The sequence below is a fragment of the Grus americana genome, chromosome 7, assembly GCF_028858705.1.
Source record: "Grus americana isolate bGruAme1 chromosome 7, bGruAme1.mat, whole genome shotgun sequence".
NCBI classification, from domain to species: Eukaryota; Metazoa; Chordata; class Aves; order Gruiformes; family Gruidae; genus Grus; species Grus americana.
The window spans coordinates 14,961,536-14,980,039 of NC_072858.1; the positions used below are offsets into that span (position 1 = coordinate 14,961,536).

General features: G+C 43.6%; 1 protein-coding gene across 2 annotated transcripts in view; it reads right to left on the minus strand.

Moving 5' to 3' along the window:
• Positions 1 to 18,504, minus strand: part of SUFU (SUFU negative regulator of hedgehog signaling) — a 99,727-nt gene that overhangs the window by 53,647 nt on the left and 27,576 nt on the right. For both annotated transcript variants that reach the window (XM_054831434.1, XM_054831432.1), the window contains exon 3: positions 16,880 to 17,016. In XM_054831434.1, coding sequence (XP_054687409.1) covers positions 16,880 to 17,016 — 137 coding nt within the window. The remainder of the gene's footprint in view (positions 1 to 16,879; positions 17,017 to 18,504) is intronic.

Below are 18,504 nucleotides of genomic sequence, written 5' to 3' on the forward strand. Positions count from 1 at the left end.
CAGCTAAAATCTGCAACAGAGAGGTTAAACTGTTGTGACTAATCAGTCAGATAAATCCATCCGGACAGTGTGTTACAGGTTATGAGCTGATACTGCACAGAGTGGGAGAAGCCCCAAGTACATTAATGACTAAGTATGCTTGGTTTTGGAAAACAGCCTTTCTACTGCACTCATATCCTTCCAAAGCAAGTTTCTGTGTTCCTCTCTTGTTTCTGCAGAAAGCCAGGCCATCATTACATGGTCACTATATTCTGGGATACGTGCAAGGTGATGCTGAAAGAAACAATCCTGCTCGTCCCTCTGAGCGGCTACCTGGATCACCCCCTCAAGCCAGTAATGTTGCTTAGCTATGCTAGCACAATGCTTGGCACTCCTCTGCCAGGTTGGTCTAAAAAAATATACTCAATAAATCTGCAACAGTGTGCGGCACTGGGGATGCTGGCATGCAAACAAGATGACCACATCCCTCACACGAGCCAGACCTACATTATCTGCATCACTCAGCTGCTTGAAAACTCGCTGCTTTCAGGAGTACAAACCTGCATTTTGTATCCAACTGCGAGATCTCAGCCAAACTGCAGGCAGCGAGTCACAGACGTCAGAGAAATTCTGTGTTTGAGGGCAAAGCAAAGAAGGATTTCGACTCCATGACTTACGGGTGCAGGAATGTTAAAAAGGCCCCCAGTGAGTTCCTGACCAGCACGACAGTGATGCAGCCAGACATTTAAATTGAATGCAGCTTATGCGATACTTATAGAAACAATGTAATTTATTGCATTGCTATTACCCCATGCACAGTCTGTATAATTTATTATATAAATGTATTTTCTCCAACACATTTTTAATATTCAGTCTAGCTCTGTTAAAAAAAAAGAGGTAATCTGGCAATCTGTCACAAATAAGATTTGATGCTGTTTTTCAGTACCACTTTGCAGACTGAACAGCTAGAATTAATAGCGAAACTGTAAGGGCAGACACAGAGTCCAACACTGAAATGTATTAGCTATATTTTTCACCAGAGCAACTTAATATATTCCTAACTAGCTCAATAATGGATATAAGCATGCATGCAAAGATGTAGCTATAAAAAACAGCTACAGAAGCTAAACATGAAAATCATGTCTAAAAATCTCAAATACTATACACAGATGCAAATTAAAAAAAACCCAACACAGTATAAAGAAAAAGACTTCAGACTCATTTGCCAGCCACATTAATTTAAGATAATCTAGGGATAATAAAATTAATGCTAAATTTAGTCTGTCTGCTTAGTTTCCTAACCTACAAAGAACTGCACACATGGATTAGTAAAGGGGAAAAACAATTGTGATATAATCTGTGGGGCCCGCTGGCAGTTAGTTTATAATTTCATTTTCAACTCAAGCTGAACATGTTTTAAGAACATACAAGTAGAATCCAAGCCATGATATATTTGCATTACATGAAAAAAATCCTTTTCCTCCTTGTTTTTCTTTTTCAGTTCAGTTTTGTTGCCCCTTATCTCCTGTCTGGGAAACAGGAACCGCCCAGCCCAGGCACTCCAAAGAGGTGCAAATTCACACGGTGCTGCTGCCTGCCGCAGACATGCACCATAGACAAGATGCCTTAGGAAGAATTAAATCCCTGGAGTAAAATGAAACAATAGCTTCACTGCAGGGATTCAAATTAGGCTTTTAGAAACAAGGGGCCTAGGAAAAGCTTCTGTAAAAAAAAAAAAAAATAGTGTGGAAAAAACCAGATTATCGATACTGTAAGGACTGCTTGACCTCTGAGGTTCGATGACAGTTTCAGAAAACAGAAGTTTGATGCAGATTTTTTTTAAAAAAAGAAATGATCTGCAGGTTGAAGATACAAAATTGATTACTACACAGCTCCAGGTTGTTAAGCCTGGAAAATTAAGGACTCCCATCAATTTATGCAAGCACATATAAACTTACTTGATCATTTCAGTCTCCTGGACTGAAAGCCTGACGAAGGGGCCAGAATCCCCTCCCATGCCTCCCCAGGGTCCATCACCAGCAGGACAATGTGATTCCTCACTCCTCCATGCCCGCTCAGAGCCCTCCCTCACCCCTACTGGCAGTGGGATGGTGGAAAACGTGTCTCTCTGCACTGCAGCTTCCACTGATGGAGTTACAAATGCTGCTTTTCTTATCACAAAGTAAATCCCAGACACCTGGATGCCGCCTTACGTGACATTGGAGAATGTAATATTTTAGCTGAAAAACAAACGCTAAAATGCTATCATACAATAACGAATTTGGTTCTGGGCCTCCTCTACCTCTTCTCTTTTCCAGGACATTTCTCTCCATCCCTTACACATCTACGTGTCTGGCTTGCTCCTTCTCCCTGCCCATCTCTATATGCGTATACAATTTCCATGACTGCAGCCTCCGAGAATTTCTCACGCAGGCTCCCAGCGAGTGACTCCCGTGCCCAGGGCACGCTCCCACCCTCTGCAAGCGGTGGGCCCCCTGTCCTCTCCCTGACTCCATACAGCCTACTCTGCCAGCCACCTCCTCCCACGCTTCCTCTCCTCCCCACAACTTCATTCAGCTCCTCCATGTCTGCTCCTTACAGCCTTCTCCAGCCATTGCAGTCAGCAGAGCTGGCACACCCAGCAGGCTTGGCACCCCTTTGGCATAAGTGCTGCCTGGGGCAGGATGCATCTGCCGCCTTGCTTTTGCAACAACACAGTTCTCACCTATCTACTGATTTATCTGCACAGCTCCCTCCCACAGGGAGGGAAAGCTGGAGAAAGGCACGGCAGCATGAAAGGACTTACCTGGCATTGCTGAGTATGGCAGAGAAAGAAAATGAACACAGATGAGAGTTGCTCATTCTCAGCCCCACAAAACTCTCCTGCCTCAAGCTCTGGCTCCTCTACACCTCATCACTCAGACTGATCACCCTTGGGTGCTGCAGGGCTGGGCTGCTTTCACCTCTTCCAAGGGGCAAGTGGGAAAACCTCTCCCTTACCCCCTCCATCCCCAGCCAAGCAACAAGGCAGCAGGAGTGACACACTTCATAGAATCATAGAATGGTTTGTGTTGGAAAGGACCTCAAAGATCATCTAGTTCCAATCCCCCTGCTGCGGGCAGGGACACCCTCCACTAGACCACGTTGCCCAAAGCCTCATCCAACCTGGTCTTAAACACTTCCAGGGATGAGGCATCCACAACCACTTGCCAAATCCTGAACTCCAGGCCAGGCAAGAGACCCTTCCACCTCTGTTCAGCTGCGCTGCTACCAGCTTTCTGCATCCTCCACCTGAACAAGACATGTTTTACAGCTCCCCTTTAAAGGATGGTATTTCTGTCTTTGATACTTTCAATTTTTTACTTTCTGTCTTCAATACTGAATAGCCCTAGGATGGGGGTGGAGGCCCAGGACTGAGAAAGGATGTTATACAGCAGGATCTCTTGTCAGATAAGGACTAGGCTCAAAACACATTTAATGACAGTTTATTTACAGGTTATGTGGTCCCACGTGGCCAATTTGAAGAAATACTTCCCTTTCATTTAAAACCCGTCTCCTGTGTTCTGACATGTGAACACCAGAATGTTTTACGGTTACCTGAGCATTTCCCAGCCAGATGCAAGCAGAACTTGTACCCACAGCGTTTAGCAACCTTTACGTGTCCTCAGTGAGGGAAGAGAACTGCAGCAGGACAGAGAAACTTTTTTTCTTGTTTTTGAACCTTCTACATACTTCTGCACATGCAGGCCACTGAGAAGTGTGGATGCTTAGATGGACACAGCAGCACGATGAGACTGTACAGTCACTTGAGATCTTCCCCTAGATATCTGAGATGTTTCTGTTGAAGAGCTTTTAAGGAGCTTGAAAGGGAGGCGACGGCACTATCCTCCTCTGAAGGACCCAAAGAAGATGCAAGCAGCTTCTTTTAATAGCCTTCACAGCACAGATGTCTGATAGAAAGACTGCAAGACTGCACTAGGGCATCCCTTTTGGCAAAAATTATTCAAGAAAGGGAAGACAGTCTGTGAGAAAACACCTACAGAGTTACCACATCACATTCTCTTCAGAAAAATTGTCTAGTCAGCTGGGCATTAGTTCTGGGGCTTGTAACGGACAGGAAAGGCATGGGTCTTTGAGAGTGCACTGTAGCATTTTTCTCACTGGTTGATTATTTTCTCTTAAATTTTAAGGAATTTAAAGCTTGCACAGGCCAAACTTTTGTTTTACTTTGGCAAAGCAGGAGGCTGAAGGGCAGGAAACAGAGGAACTTTGTATTCATACATATTTGTGTAAAATATTAGTTACGCACTGAGCTCTACCAACCCATTACAGTAGTGCAAGAGAAACACACAAACTTAGTCCAAGAGCTATATTTATGGTTCAAATGCAGAATAACCAGCCTGTTTATGAAGCACCTTTTGAAACACCATCCCAAGTGTTCCGAGATGATTCCTTTAAGGCCCTGATTTTAAACCAAAAAGCAGGAGAGTCCACTTTCCACAAGCTCTGGGCTGCCTGCAGTCTCTGAATACACTCTCCCAGTTTCTCTTCCCCACCAAGAACAAAACGCTTCCCCTGCTGTGCCCATTTGCTGCCTCCTGGCTGAGCAGGCTGCTGCAAAGGATCTTTGCATCCGAGTCTGTCAGAAGATAGTCTGTAATGAGCGCCGCGTACTGCCACTCTCGCAGGCAAAGTGCAGAGTGGGTTAGGCAGAAAGCACAGTTTGAACACCACTTGCTGCACAGATCTTCAATAGAAAGTTTAAGAAGGTGGATATGGAACAGTGAACCCAACTTCCAGTTCAATCCACTCTGCAGTTTCATCTAACATGGGCTTGGCAGCTGTCAAGGGAAAAACGGGTTCTTTTCACAAGGCTACTCAGTACGTGTAACCTTCAAACTCCTCTGTGCATCCCAAACAATTGCACACAGGCAGCGAGAGAGGATGCTCCTGCGACTGCAGAACAATCCCTCTGTGTTGTGGCTTTCAGCTCCTCGATAGGAGGAGACAACACTATTCTGTGCGGAAACCTTTAACTATTAGAGCGGCTGCTTCTGTTTCCCAGAAAAGGCTGGGTGGCACAAAACACTCATATATAAGACACCAAAGGACCTCACACCAGCAGGAGGGGGAGTTTTCTGCCTTCCCCAAGCTGTTTCCTTTGTCTTGAATTCCTCCTTCAGTACAGGGGACAGAGTCTTTGTCCCAGGCTGGGCTGACAATGTGCAGCTTCTCCCCCGCTTCCTTACACCAGGAGTCAGAGATGCTGCTCTTAATGGAGACTGCTGGTCCCCAGCATGTGGGCTCCTCCTCACCCTCCTGCAGCCCGGAGGCTCTGGGTAGGATGGAGAAAAGGCTTCCTGCAGAGAGCTCGTCTCCCCTCTACTTTGCGCAGAAAACATTAGCAAGGTCAGTTCTAATCTTGAACTGCGGCCACTCAGGAAAAACACCTGCTAGTACCTCACGTCCAAGTGTCCCGGGGCGCGGGGCCTGCTGGCTGTCCTCCTGCCGCTTCGGCTGTTGGAGCAGCCTTGCACGGAGATGTGTCACACAGCTTGCTCTGGGTCCCCATGCCCATTTCTTTCCTCCCTCTCCCAGTGGCAGCCCACATGCAGTATGAAGGCTAAAACACTTGTGCATTTATAAATGCAACCGTCTATCAGATTTACAAGTGTTGCTGCTTTGTCCATCCCTGACATTTGGGAACAGCCTCAGGGCACAGGGACTGATGCAAAGCACAGAGAGAAGACAGGTCTCTCTTTTTTTTCTTTTCCTTTTTGTCTTTTTTTTTTTTTTTTAAATAAACCAACTGAATGAACTGTATTGAACAGCTGAAAAGCAACGAGCCAAGTTCAGTTCCCAGGCAGGAACAGGACATGAGTTGACAGAATTAAAAGGGACAGCATCAGTTGAAAACTAGCCAACTCAAACTGGGCCTAAACCTACTTTATCTAAATTGCAGTAGCAGCTAAGAACAAGCCTCCTCTTTCAGGCAGTGCTGAGATCCCTCACTTACTGCCTAGAAATACTATGCAATCAGTAAAGCAGTCCAGGGAAGACAGCTTTCCTTCTATTTCAACAAAGTCTTTTATAAGGAACAAAGACTTTCTGTGCCTCTGCTCCTGGCACAAAGTCTCTCCATGCTTTAGTGTCAGCCTACCCTTTGGGGCTGGAGAAGGTCAGAGACCTGTTCTCAGTCAAAAGCTAGAAGTCAGAGACACAACAGTGGCTTCCACAACAAGGTACAGAAAGTACCCAGCCTGACCCACGAGTTCAGACAAACTGCAGGAGAGAAAAAAGCCCAAAATCCATGAGGTTAGGGAGGTAGAGAAGAAAAGGCTTTAATTTATATTACATAGCTAGCTCACTGACAACATAAGCCATAGACTCTTCCTCCCTCAAGTTGAATGAGAGTACAGGTGTCCTTGGAAACTCCCAGGTTCCCTGTCACACTTTCCTACTGCTGAACCGCAGACCAGGAGGAAGCTTGGAGGAGCCTCACGCATAGTCCAGGTTCACGCCACCAGTGCAGACAAAGCAAAAGACAATGGCACACAGCAGTGGTGTTGGTCCCCTCAAGTTCCTGAGAAAATGTCCAGCACTTTTTAAACCTGGCCAGAGGGTTGCAGGGGCTTTTCTATCACCACAGCAAAAGGAATTTCCTGGAAAAGAGATTCTCCGGTGTGGCACAATGTAATAGCAAGTCCCAAGGAAAGGCTAGGAAGATGCTACCAACCAAAACCAGTGAGAGCTAAATAACTGCCAGCTTGTCCCATCAGCGGCTGAAGAAGTGACAGTGCTCCCAGGCAAAGGGCAGGACTGAGCCTGGTGCTGGGGTACGTCCCTACTCTGAACAAGAAGAGAAGTAAAGTTAATTTAGTCAGCCAAAATCTAAGGTCATGCAACTCCATTTGTGCTGCCAGGAAGAAGGAGAATAGGGGCGCACCACCTGTGTGGTGGCATAGCAGCATTCACAGCTGTATTTCTGCTCTATGCCCTCAGCTAGTCCACCACCCATATCTGAAACCACTCTGGTCGAGACAGGACTTACACAGGGAAAGGACAGGCCACCTGGTCCGTGCTAGTTCACAGCCTGGGAACCCTCAGCCAGGGCCAAAGATTCCTCTCTAAGGACTGGCAAGCTTCATACCTCTCCCTGTGCCTTGCCACGCAGCAACAAAATAGAGCTGGGTGTAAAGGTCCCAAAAATTATAGTCACACAAACAGACAATATTAAGCTTTGCAAGCATGCAGAGAGGAACTGCATTAATTTCATCTAGGGAACCCAGAAGCATGCTGACCAATGTGCCAGTCAGTGTCACCAGTGCCAACAAGACCTGTCCTCTCCCTCCTTTCCAACTGAAAGTCTCCTTCCACTTTTCAGCATGGCTGTTGCAGACGGTCAATATTGCCACGCTTTCCCTACAGACCCCTGCTAGGGGTTGGCAAGACCACATTAACATTAAAAGCAGGTGGTGGAAGTTTACAGTTTTGTTGAGGGGGGAAAAGGAGAGCTATAACAACATCTTTCAGTGAGCTCTGCTCGACCAAACCCAGAACAGTCACAGAAAAAAACCCAAAACTGATTAGAAAAAAGGTTTGATGCCAAAGATTAAACAGCAAGAAGGCTTCTTGAGACTTGCCTGAGAGTTGCTATGTCAGGAAAGCAGATAGGTGTCTACCAGCCCCATCCTTCAAGCACACCCAAAGAAAAAACACATAAAGCCACACTAACGTCTCTCCTCCGAGAGCTCAGGTACACAATCAAGTTACCGTGGGTTACAACTACACACGCAGGCTGAGGCTGGCACGAGGCAAGTTGTCATCTCTTGCGCTGCAAAAGGTTTTCCTCCAAGTGGCACTGCCTTGTGTGTCGGCTAATGGGCGCACACACAAAGTGAGCAGAGCTGCCACAGCAGGACATGCAACAGGTACTGGGCATCCAGCTTTGGGAAGGCCGATCAGATAGTGCCAGCAGGCAAGTTTCAACCCTTGAGCATCCCGAGCAGTAACAGCAACAAGATGGTAAGACTGAATGTGGTCCCAGCTTCAATATCTTTTCTGTGCAACCCTGGGACAGTATTTCAAGAGAAGAAGCATTTATGTGCCTACAAAACGTCTCCTCTTAAGAGTCATTCTTTCTGCAGACAAAAACATTTTCCATGAGGTCTCTTCAGTGTTGTCTGTCTGATCAACAGCTTTGCAGACAGCTGCTTCTCTCTGCATTACCAGCAGCGCTGCACAAGCTTTATTTGTGATCTACAGGGGGGAGTAAAAGAGAGCTGGGTCCATCCACAACACACGCTTTGCTGCAATGCCTACCAGGATACAAGAGTTGCATTTGGCAATTCCCTCCCCAACAACTTCAGAGCCCCCAGCCAGCTCTGGGGGCAGCCAGCGACAGGTTGGAGACCAAAGCACGAGCTCAATAGCTGCCTGTCATGCCCGGTCAGCCAACCGCCCTGCACACAAGCAACCGGTTTGTTTTATCAGCCAGCACGTCATTTAGTACCAGCCATAGCATGTACGTCCCCAGCTGGAAGCTCGGGGATGTGACAAGGCTGGCTTAGGAAATGGGGGAGAGGGATGGGAAATATTGGAGAGGTGAGCTCATAGGCAGCAGTGTGGGGAGAAGTGGATTTATTGCAGCGGTCTGGGACAGCGGGGCTAGCGCAGAGAGACGTAAAGGACCAGCCTTGATCTGTGCTGCTGCTGCTCACAGAACAGCTTGTTTTATGGGAAACGTCTAAGAGGAATTAGGCTAAAACCCAACCAATTTCTCATGGACCACTGAATAACTATCAGATGATGAGAGCTTTTGGCCATGACAAACTTGGGTTAAATTGGAACCAGTGACTTAATGTTTCCATACCCTTTTGCAGAATAAAGGCACGCAGCCTGCGTACTTGGTTGAGTCCTGTTCACCTACGGCAAACAACCGGCCAGAAGGCTATTTTACAAACTTTACTGCGCTACAATTTCAACATTTGAGCAGAGTTCACTACATAACAGGTTCTGTTGAAATGAAATTGATGTTCATTTATACTTCTTTGTGGAGCTAAAAAAAACCACAGTTAATCTCCCCATTTTTAATCTAAAATCCTGGAAAACTACAGAACAGCCAGGGCCAGCTCTACACTGGAAACTGGTCAATATTACAAACAGATGATAAAAAATATATATATTTTACAGAGCCATAGCAACAAGAAGAGAACAATAAATCAGCCTAGGGATGGAAAAAAAAAAAAAGGCAGGCACCGTCAGGGAAAAATATATATGAATTACTGAGAGATTTTATTTGGCTTTAGTCATCCTACTGGGAAGAAATAAACACTGTTTTACAAACAAGCTAGACAAGCCTCATTTGTATTCAAGGAAGCAAGAAGTTTGTTTGGGGTTTGTTGGTTTTGTTGTTTTTGGTTTGTTTCCTTTTTTTTCCTTGTTACACACAGAAATCAGCCTGTGTCGAGAATGTTTGAAAACATGTTGGCAAGGAAAGAGTCACTGAAGCTACCAAATTGAAGCTTTCTGGACTCCAGAAGATCTGAAGATGAGGTCTAGTGGTTATGCCAGGGCAGCAAGTGTCAAAGTATCTGCTGTGTTAATGGCTGCAGGTCTGTGACCCCAGCCAAATCACTTAATCCCACTGAGTCCCATTTTCAGTGTAAAAGTTATACTGCCTGTTAAACACAAAGTGCCTCCGTGGCTCAGTCTAAAATTGAATCAGATGGAAGTTGATGAATAAGAAGACTGCACCTACACCTGCAGTCCTTACAACTCCTGTAATCACCCTCGTTTACCAAAGGGGAAACTGAGACACGCTGAACTGGCATAATACCCTCAAATTGATGCACTTGGCCAATGACATAGGCAGGAACAGTGTACATGCTTCCTCAAACTACAGACAAGCCATCAGACAATAATTCCTACCTGAAGAATGCATGACATGCCAGAAATAACTAAGGCAAGCTAAACATACCTCATTTTGGGCTTGCTTTTCAGCTGGGCTGCCGAAGGCTTGTGTGGCTGTGCTGCCTCGGGCACTTGCATCAGTCAGAACCATCCTTCCTTCCAGTAACTTTGGAAAATTGGCCTGCAGACTTGAATTGTGACAGAGGACAGAAGCTCACAGGTACTAAGCTCCTGCAGGTTTCACAGAAATAACTAAAGGACAGGAGAAAATATTTCATACCTCATCCTCTGAAAAAGGAATCCCTCACAACAGCGCGGAGGGTGCAGACATTCCAAGAGAGGTATTTGTGGGGAACGACCCCCCCCCCCCCCTAAAAACAACAGATTGGCTATATCTAGTTTGGTCATTATTTTGACATGTTGCTATGAACAAGTATAACTTGTTATGTACCTGCTGGAATTAGTTCTGTCCAATACACTTTTCAAAAGTGTAATAAATTTTCTAAGGAATAATTCATATAAGCAAGTTTCTCTTGAAGTAATCAGCTGAAATCTAGATTAAATCGCCACCCACAATCTTGCATGCTTACTACCTTTGCTTGTAGATTTTGTTACTACTGGTTTTCAGTCCCCAAGACACAAACAGCTTCCTACTACTGACTAGTCAAAGGTTAAATATTAAAATTCAACTTTTAAATTAGCTGAGACTTCAAAACTCACATTTAAATATCTTTAGTGCACTAGTAATCAGGTAAGTATGAAAAAAGATAAATTATGTGTTTATGGAACCACAGAAAATTATGTTTGGAAGACTGGAAGAGGACACCTAGTCAGTCAAGACATATTTATAATATAAAGGAGACTAAGAAGGCTCCTACTCTGCCCCCACACAAAGCAAGGACCAACTCTTCCTGACAAATATCCATGAAGAAGAATAGTTTGACTTGTTCTCAAAGGCATACAGCAATGGGGAATCTGCAATTACTCCAATGCTTCACTGCACTTATAATTTGAAAGTTTTTCCTAGTGACAAACCCTACACTTACCTTATAGAAATTTTAGTAGTGATAGGCACACGAAAAATTTACTACTCTATTCCCTACAGCAACCTTTTGCATATTTGAAGACTGTTCTCACATATTCCTTCCATCTTCTCTTCCCTAGACTAAACAAACATAACTTTTGATCATTCCTCCACAGGTCATATTTTCTGGACCTTCAGGTCATTCTTATTGCTCTCCTCCAGACTCTCTCCAAGTGGGATGCATCTGACTTGAAGTCTTTTGCCCAAAATGAGATACAGTGCTCTCCCTTTCCCTTCAAGGTGTAGCCAGAAGTGTAGAAGGACCCTATCACATGCAATACACAGAACACTTATTTACACATCAGAATAACTTTGCTTCTTATCTCTTAGAGGGAAGAGAACGTTGGTTTAGGTGTAGCCCATTGGTGATAGTAACTCCGAATCATTTTCTTCTCCTTTCAGAACTGCTGCCTTTCCCCAGCTGATAATTGTGCATTGGATTACTCCCATGTAAGCATAGAACGTTGTACTTGTTGCACATTCCTGACCCTACTGCACATAGGCACTTCAGACCATTTCCACAATTTGCAAAGGTTGTTCTGAACTCCAACCCTAAGTGCCTAGTGCTTTGCTGCATCTGTAGATGTCATCAGGATACTCCTCATTTCATCATCCTGGTCAATACCAAATTGCATGAATGCTAGGACAGCTTTTAGACAAATCCAAACTCTACACATCTGCTTTGGTTGATGACAACACATTGACAATTACTCAGAGTCTAAATATCCAACCAGTATTGAATCCTTTTTTCTTTAGTTTTTTATCAAGATCGTGCTTCCTCAGCTTGTTCACATACCTGTTGGAAGGGACAATGTCAAAGGTCTCACTAACATCAAGGTAACCAACATTCACTGCTTTCGATGGTGCCTGTTACTTTGTCACAATTAGTTTGTTCTGATTTATTCTTGATAAATCCATGCCAGGATGTCCTTTATTCCCCGTATGCCTTCTAGATGATTTTTTTTCCTAGCAGTTTCTTAAGACCTGAAATCTGAGCAACCAATTAGAAACCTCAGGGTTTTGCATTTTTGGGGTTTGATTGTTTTGGTTTTTTTGGGGAGGAGGGGTGAAGAACTGCATTTGCCACTTTCCAGCCTCCTGTCGCACTACCTGTCCCCCTGCAACAGCGGAGGCTGAGACTGCTCAGGCTGATGGGTAAATGTTATCAAGCTCAGCCAACCTGCAAATCTCTACTTCATGGACATCACCTCAATGCTTCTGAAGCAAGTTTCACTAGCTAGCGCCCCACTACAATTCATGCATTGTGGAGAATATAACCACGACACATGCTATATTGTTATCTTTAGGATCTATGCATGATGAGCTTTTCCTGACAATTTCTCCAAACCTGTACCTTAGAGCTGCAGCTGTTTTCTTTCAGGGCAAGAAAGATGGAAGCAGCAAGAACTCATACACACAACACATGTGTTTCCATGCTAACATCAATTGCCCTCATGATGCATATCAGGCAGGCCCCTGAAAACAACCTAACTTTACCTAAGAGAGAGAGAAAAAAAAATGCAGAATTCCATTCCAGGAAAGCACAAACCATGACCTCTCCATACTGATCAAACACTGAAATATTGCTGTACTTAAAGAGTTAACAATTGTAACAAGCCCTGGATAAACTTTCTGTAGGAAGAGCATTTCTTCCTCTTCGTTTGAATTGAAGTATAAATTTGTTCTACTATGAGATATTCCCAGAATACCCACGAACCATGACAAGCTAAGGTCACTGAATTGTACAAAGTTTCATTTTCAAGGTTTGCAGGTTTTTTTTTTTTTTAAATAAAAATAACAGAGTTGGAATTTGTGGTTATGGTCAAACAGTGATAAAATTAAGAACAGATAAAGCCACAAATAAGATTTTTTGAGACTTGCAAGTTTGGTTTTGTTGAAGGAGGGGAAATAGTGCCATTTAATCAAAAGCACAAAGCATCGAGTGTTTGTTACGGTGAACAAGGAAGCCAAGGCTCAAAGAGGTCTGAAATTCAATGCAGAAGGCTGCTGTTCTAAAGCACAACCACGGTGCAGGAGAGATAGAAACAAAGGAAAGCAACATTCATTTGCCTAGAAGTGTTTGTTACAAAAATACATCACCTACAATGAGACATGCTTTGTAATAGCAATACACAGTAATAATATTTAGGACAGCAGTAGCTGCTCAATGAGTTTTCAACTCAGTCGTCACCATCTGAAAATGCTCAGGCTCAGCAGGAATATAACTACACCTTACTCTCCCCCAACTTCAACCAGCCCCAGCGAAGCACATCTATGATAACCAAAAAGTTGGCTTGTTATTCAAGAGATAAGAATTTAGCTCTTAGCATAGCTTTCAAAGTAAACAATCCTTTGACATGCCAAAGTGCTTGGAGCCTATCCAAAGAGTTCCTGCCAGTTTTATTTTTTTTTCCCCTTGCTTCTTGTTCAGAGTGGATTACTCAAGTTGTTTCAGTTCGTCAAATGTTTTTAAGGCTATTTTTGAGTATTAAAAAGACTCCACAGATTTTTAAACAACTGATGAGGACAACATTAAGGTACATACACTAGAGTCAAACAACACTCACCACTGTTGCATTTGAAAAATGCTTCAAATGGTACAAAGGAACTTGAGCAAAAAGAAATCTTTCATCATGTAAAACAATGCTGTCATGCCACAGCCTGCCTAATGCCCAGTGGGCTTCAGCAGAACCACCCCTTCAAATACGCAACAATTTTAAAGTTTTAACATCTGACCAGGTAAGTCCTGCAAAAGACCAAGGAAAACAGATGATGGCAGAATCTCACTTGGCTTTGCAGAGTGGCCCTGTCAGACTGGGGGAAATCCCGTGAGGCCGAAGAAAAATAACACTGCCGAGCGCTGGGTGCCTGATTGCCCAAAGGTGAGAATTGCTCTGGAGACTGCCAGTTTGAGAGGAGGCAGCTCACAGGAACAAAGCAAAGCGGGACACATTAGATGTCCAGGAGGCCTGGGGACTCTGCAGAGCAACAAGGTGAGCGAGCTTACACTAAATTAGAAAATGACCACATCTAGCTATGGTCAACTGGTATTGCCCCAAGAGATCAAAAAGAAACATGATAGTCTGCCCCATTACAAGTCTTACTTTTAAAGGATTAACCTGACATCTATGATTAGCCAGAAGATTTTAGCCTGAGAAAGTTCTTATTCAAAAGACAAAAGTGATAAACAAGTTTGTACTAAAATAAAACTAGAGGTTGATTACTTGCTGCAACAGCATACAGTTTCCAACAACCAAGGAACGGTTGGTAGTACTTGGTGACAGTACACAGCTGCTTGCTGAAGGGCATGAAGCAGTATGAAAAAAATCCACCAAAAATCCAACTCTTCTGTAATATTTTAAGGGGCCTCTGGAGGTCTCCTGTCCAGCCTCCTATATGAACTTGAGCCATCACCAATGCCAGATAGATCAAGGCCGTTGTAGCTTTGTTGAGCTAAGTCCTGAACCCTTTCAGGACCAGAGATCTACCAACTCTCTGATAAACTGTTCCCTGTGCTTTGCCACCCTCCCTGTGAGCAAGTTTTCCCTGAAGCCCTTCGAGAACCCCCCATAGCACAATTCAGAGCTGTAGACCCTTGTTGTATTACCTAGGGCTTGACCCCACAATCTTGTAACTACCCCCTCAACAGCTGTAGGCTCCTGTTAGATCACCCTGCACCTTCTCCTCACAGGCTAAACCCAGCCCTGCTGCCTCCAGCTCTCCTCATAGCTCACATGCTCTAGGATCCCAACCACTCTGGACTGTTTTCTCAGAACTTCTTAAACTGGGAGGCCCAAAACAGGACACAGTATTTTAAGTGATGCCTCCCCAGTGCCATGCAGAAAAGGTACTAACCCCTCAGTCTGCTGCTCATGCTCTTCCTAAGGTAACTAGCATGTGGTTTGACTATTGCATGATGAGTGTAGTGTTGGCTCATACTCAATGTCATATTCAAAGAAGTCAATTTATGATTCGTACACAGGTTTTTTTAATAACATAAATTGAGAGCTAAACACCCAGAGGCTAGGTAGAATCCATTAACCTATATTTGAGCAGGACCTTTAAAGAGTCATGGTGGACAGAAAGTCAAAACCAGCATAGATAAGCAGAGGATAATACTGGAGGCCCTTAGAAGTTCATGTCAGACTGACATGCATGGGCACAACCGCTCTTTCCAGTTTAAAAACAGTTCATTGGCTTTGAGGTTAGAAAGATGAGACTGCACTCGTGCAGGAAACCAAACAAGGAAAGTCTCTGCCTGGTGCGCCAGCTTAGTCACCGAGAAGTTTGTCCTAAAGTACCCTACCAAATCCTGTTTCACTCTGCAGACCTATTCTCACCCAAGGAAAGGGTGAGACAAACAAGCAACTGCTATAGAAAGGCTGCTTAATGTGCAAATAGAAGGCTCTGAAACTACTCTGTTAAAGAGACTGTTATGACTCGACTGCTACACCAGACCAGAAAATTTAAAAGGCTCCAAAAGGGGTCTTATAGGTAAGATAATTTAACAGATATAAATAATATACAACATGTTACATAAGAGGAAGACTTTAGACTCAGATGTTTTCTTCACACTCTGCGGTCAATACATAGAAAATGTGAGTGTGAATTCATGACTGCGTGGTCAGTATCAAAAAGCTACTGTACAATACAATTTAGGCAGGACAGTAATCTTGAACAATGGTACAAATTATGACAGTCAGCATGGATTTAGATGCTTAAGAGTGGCAAAAGTCAAGATAGAGAGGTAAGCCCAAATTTGGATGGCAATTAGAAAGGACAGCTACACAGTAAAGGTTACAAAACAAAATGCTTGTGTCATTTTAAACTGCAGCAAGAGACACTCCCAATATGAAGACAAGCAATAATCTGTGCTGGCATTGATGGATGCCAGTCAATATTTAGAAAAAATACCCCACAAGAGTTGTTGCTGCCTCAGAGATTTGTCACAGAGGTTAGCAGAGCAATCCTGTTTGCACCCAGACTTTTCCCCTTTGAGAGTCAGCCAGCTGACTGAAAACCAGCAGTAGAATCAGAAGTTACTTAGCAATTTATTAACTAGTAGAGCAAGTACCAAATGTTACAAATTCAATAATCATTGATTTAGAAGGTACTTCACCTGTAAAGGTTAAACAAAAGTTTTTCAAATATTTTCATTCAGATCTTGTGATGCCGGAGCATGCCTTTCAAGTACACTATGCACTCAACCATTCCACAGCTCTTCATGTGCTCACAACTACAAGCTAATATTCCATCTGCTGATATAAATGAAACCCAGAAAAAGTAGTGCAAGAGGATGCTTTGTAGGCACCCTGGTTCCCAGTTTTCTGGCAAGTCTCCATCTGCATTAATGATTCCCAATTGTTAATTCCTCAGCCCTCCCAGCCTTGGCATCCCTTATGACTTTTACATTTTCTCATCTCACCAACTCCTTGTTTACATACCTTGCTGCTGCTCAACTGCACAGACCACAGGAAGATACTTGCTTGCGAAGGAACTGCAACTATTTTGGAAGTTACAGCCCTTCTGCTGAGAAGTGAGACCTTACCAGATGGGTGCTCCTCAGCCATTTCAGGAAACAAATGAGGTTTTATTACCGAAAGACGGTGAAACCAGCAACGCAGGAAAGCAACAAAGTGCCACTGGGCAGGCTTCCTATGGTTACTAACTGTTCTCTCTTCAGCTTTTCAATACTAAGGATTTGGAGTTACCTGAACAGCAGTTGGGTTTTATCCCCAGCAAGCTGGGCTGATGGAAGGAACACGCTCTTTTGGGTTCCCACACAAAGATCATTCCCAAGATTTGAGTGAGCACCGATGAGACAAGTGTCATATCATGTAACAGATGTGGCCCTTCAGAATGAAAGCAGGAAAAAGCGAGGCAGCATATTTAACCCTGCAGTACCTGACTGGAAGACGTATCTGGCTAAGCCTTGCATTAATTCTGCTGGCCAGGTAGGTGGTGCCGACTCCCCCGTTTCTCTCTTTAGTCGAAACGTCAATTCAAATCCAAAACCACTTGGTCCATCTGTTCCCGTAAACCTGGAGGGAATGAACAATAAAAAGTCACAACATACTTCTTGTAAACAGAGCAGGCTTCAAGATTAGGACCATGAAAAAAAGGAGAGTGTTCTCCTCATAGAGAAGTTTAGAAATTCTCTTATTTCAGTCTACTCTAGCTCAAATGGCATAACATTGTTAGGTTAGTTGATGTAATACTATTTTGAAGATAAGTATCATAGTAGTGTTTTCACTCAGAATAATGCAGTCTTGGAACCATGACTTCTTTCCTGGGAATTTTCAGCAACTTGAATTTGCTTTTAAAACATCATTGTAAGTTTGCACCAAGAACTAAATAGGAACACCAAAGCAAGCTGATAACAGAAAATGATGTTATTCCACCCTTGTGAATTCAAATTTCTATACATTGAGAAGTGGGATGCAACTAAAGTACTGGGTGGTAGGTTTCTGGGTTGAAACAGTTGAATATTTTGATGTACAGCACACAATTTCTGCATTGAAAGTGGTCAGCAGGGGAGAGGGAAACAAGATGATGCAGGTAGAAAGTTAATAACCTCTTGCACAATGCACTAATTCTTATGTTGCTCCAATATATGCCTGCACACATTCTCCTTGCTTATGTAGGAGGACAACAGTGGAAAAGTATTGAATATGACAACCGCTGTTCAAGAAGCAGTAAGTAGTTTGGCCATTTCCCCATTTGACAAAGATAAGTGTCAATTTATTTGGTTTGGTCAGATAGGGTCTATCCAGGAGAATAAAGTCATAATCAAAGTATCAAGGCTATAATGAAAATGAGTAAACAGAGCATACTCCATACTACTCTTTCCTTCAACAAAACTAGTCCTCAAGAATCCTTTTCTTTATATTTATATGCAAGGGAAAGTTCCTGTTCCAAGTCACCAACAGCTAAAAATGCCACACTTGCCTGTGGAAAATGAGAAACCCCAGGGACAAATAAGTAAGCTCACAAACTTGAAAGCAAGTTGGGGACATCCATGTCCTTTTTACCACTGTCACTGCATCCCTTGCTTGCTGCAGAGGAAAGAAAGAAGGATAGAAGGATTTACACTGAGCATAAAGACATCTCACAGAAGCTGTCATAAACTAGTATCATTCTGCAAGTTTGAATCTCCAACACCTGCAGCCATTGTCAAATTCTCTGGAGAAACTTTGCAAATGTCTCGGATGCTGGTACCTTGCTGGCAGATATGAAAGGTACAGTGCACAAAGCTTTAACATTGTGCTACTACTAAAAACAGTCAAACAGAGCAGTCCGGAAAGTGGTAAGAGCACTATCCATTTGAAAAACACAGCTCACCAGCAGTTCGGTGACCACATGGATGGATTGTTCCCATAATAAGGAGTTTGGTTTGAAGTAGAAATGCTTTATAGCAACCCTGCCTAATGACAAGTGTTAAAACTGATTGAAATTAAGCATCAATGCAACTCCTTCATCATGCAATGTAACTTTATTTGAGGATTCTTCAAGTAAAGCTTGACTGTGGT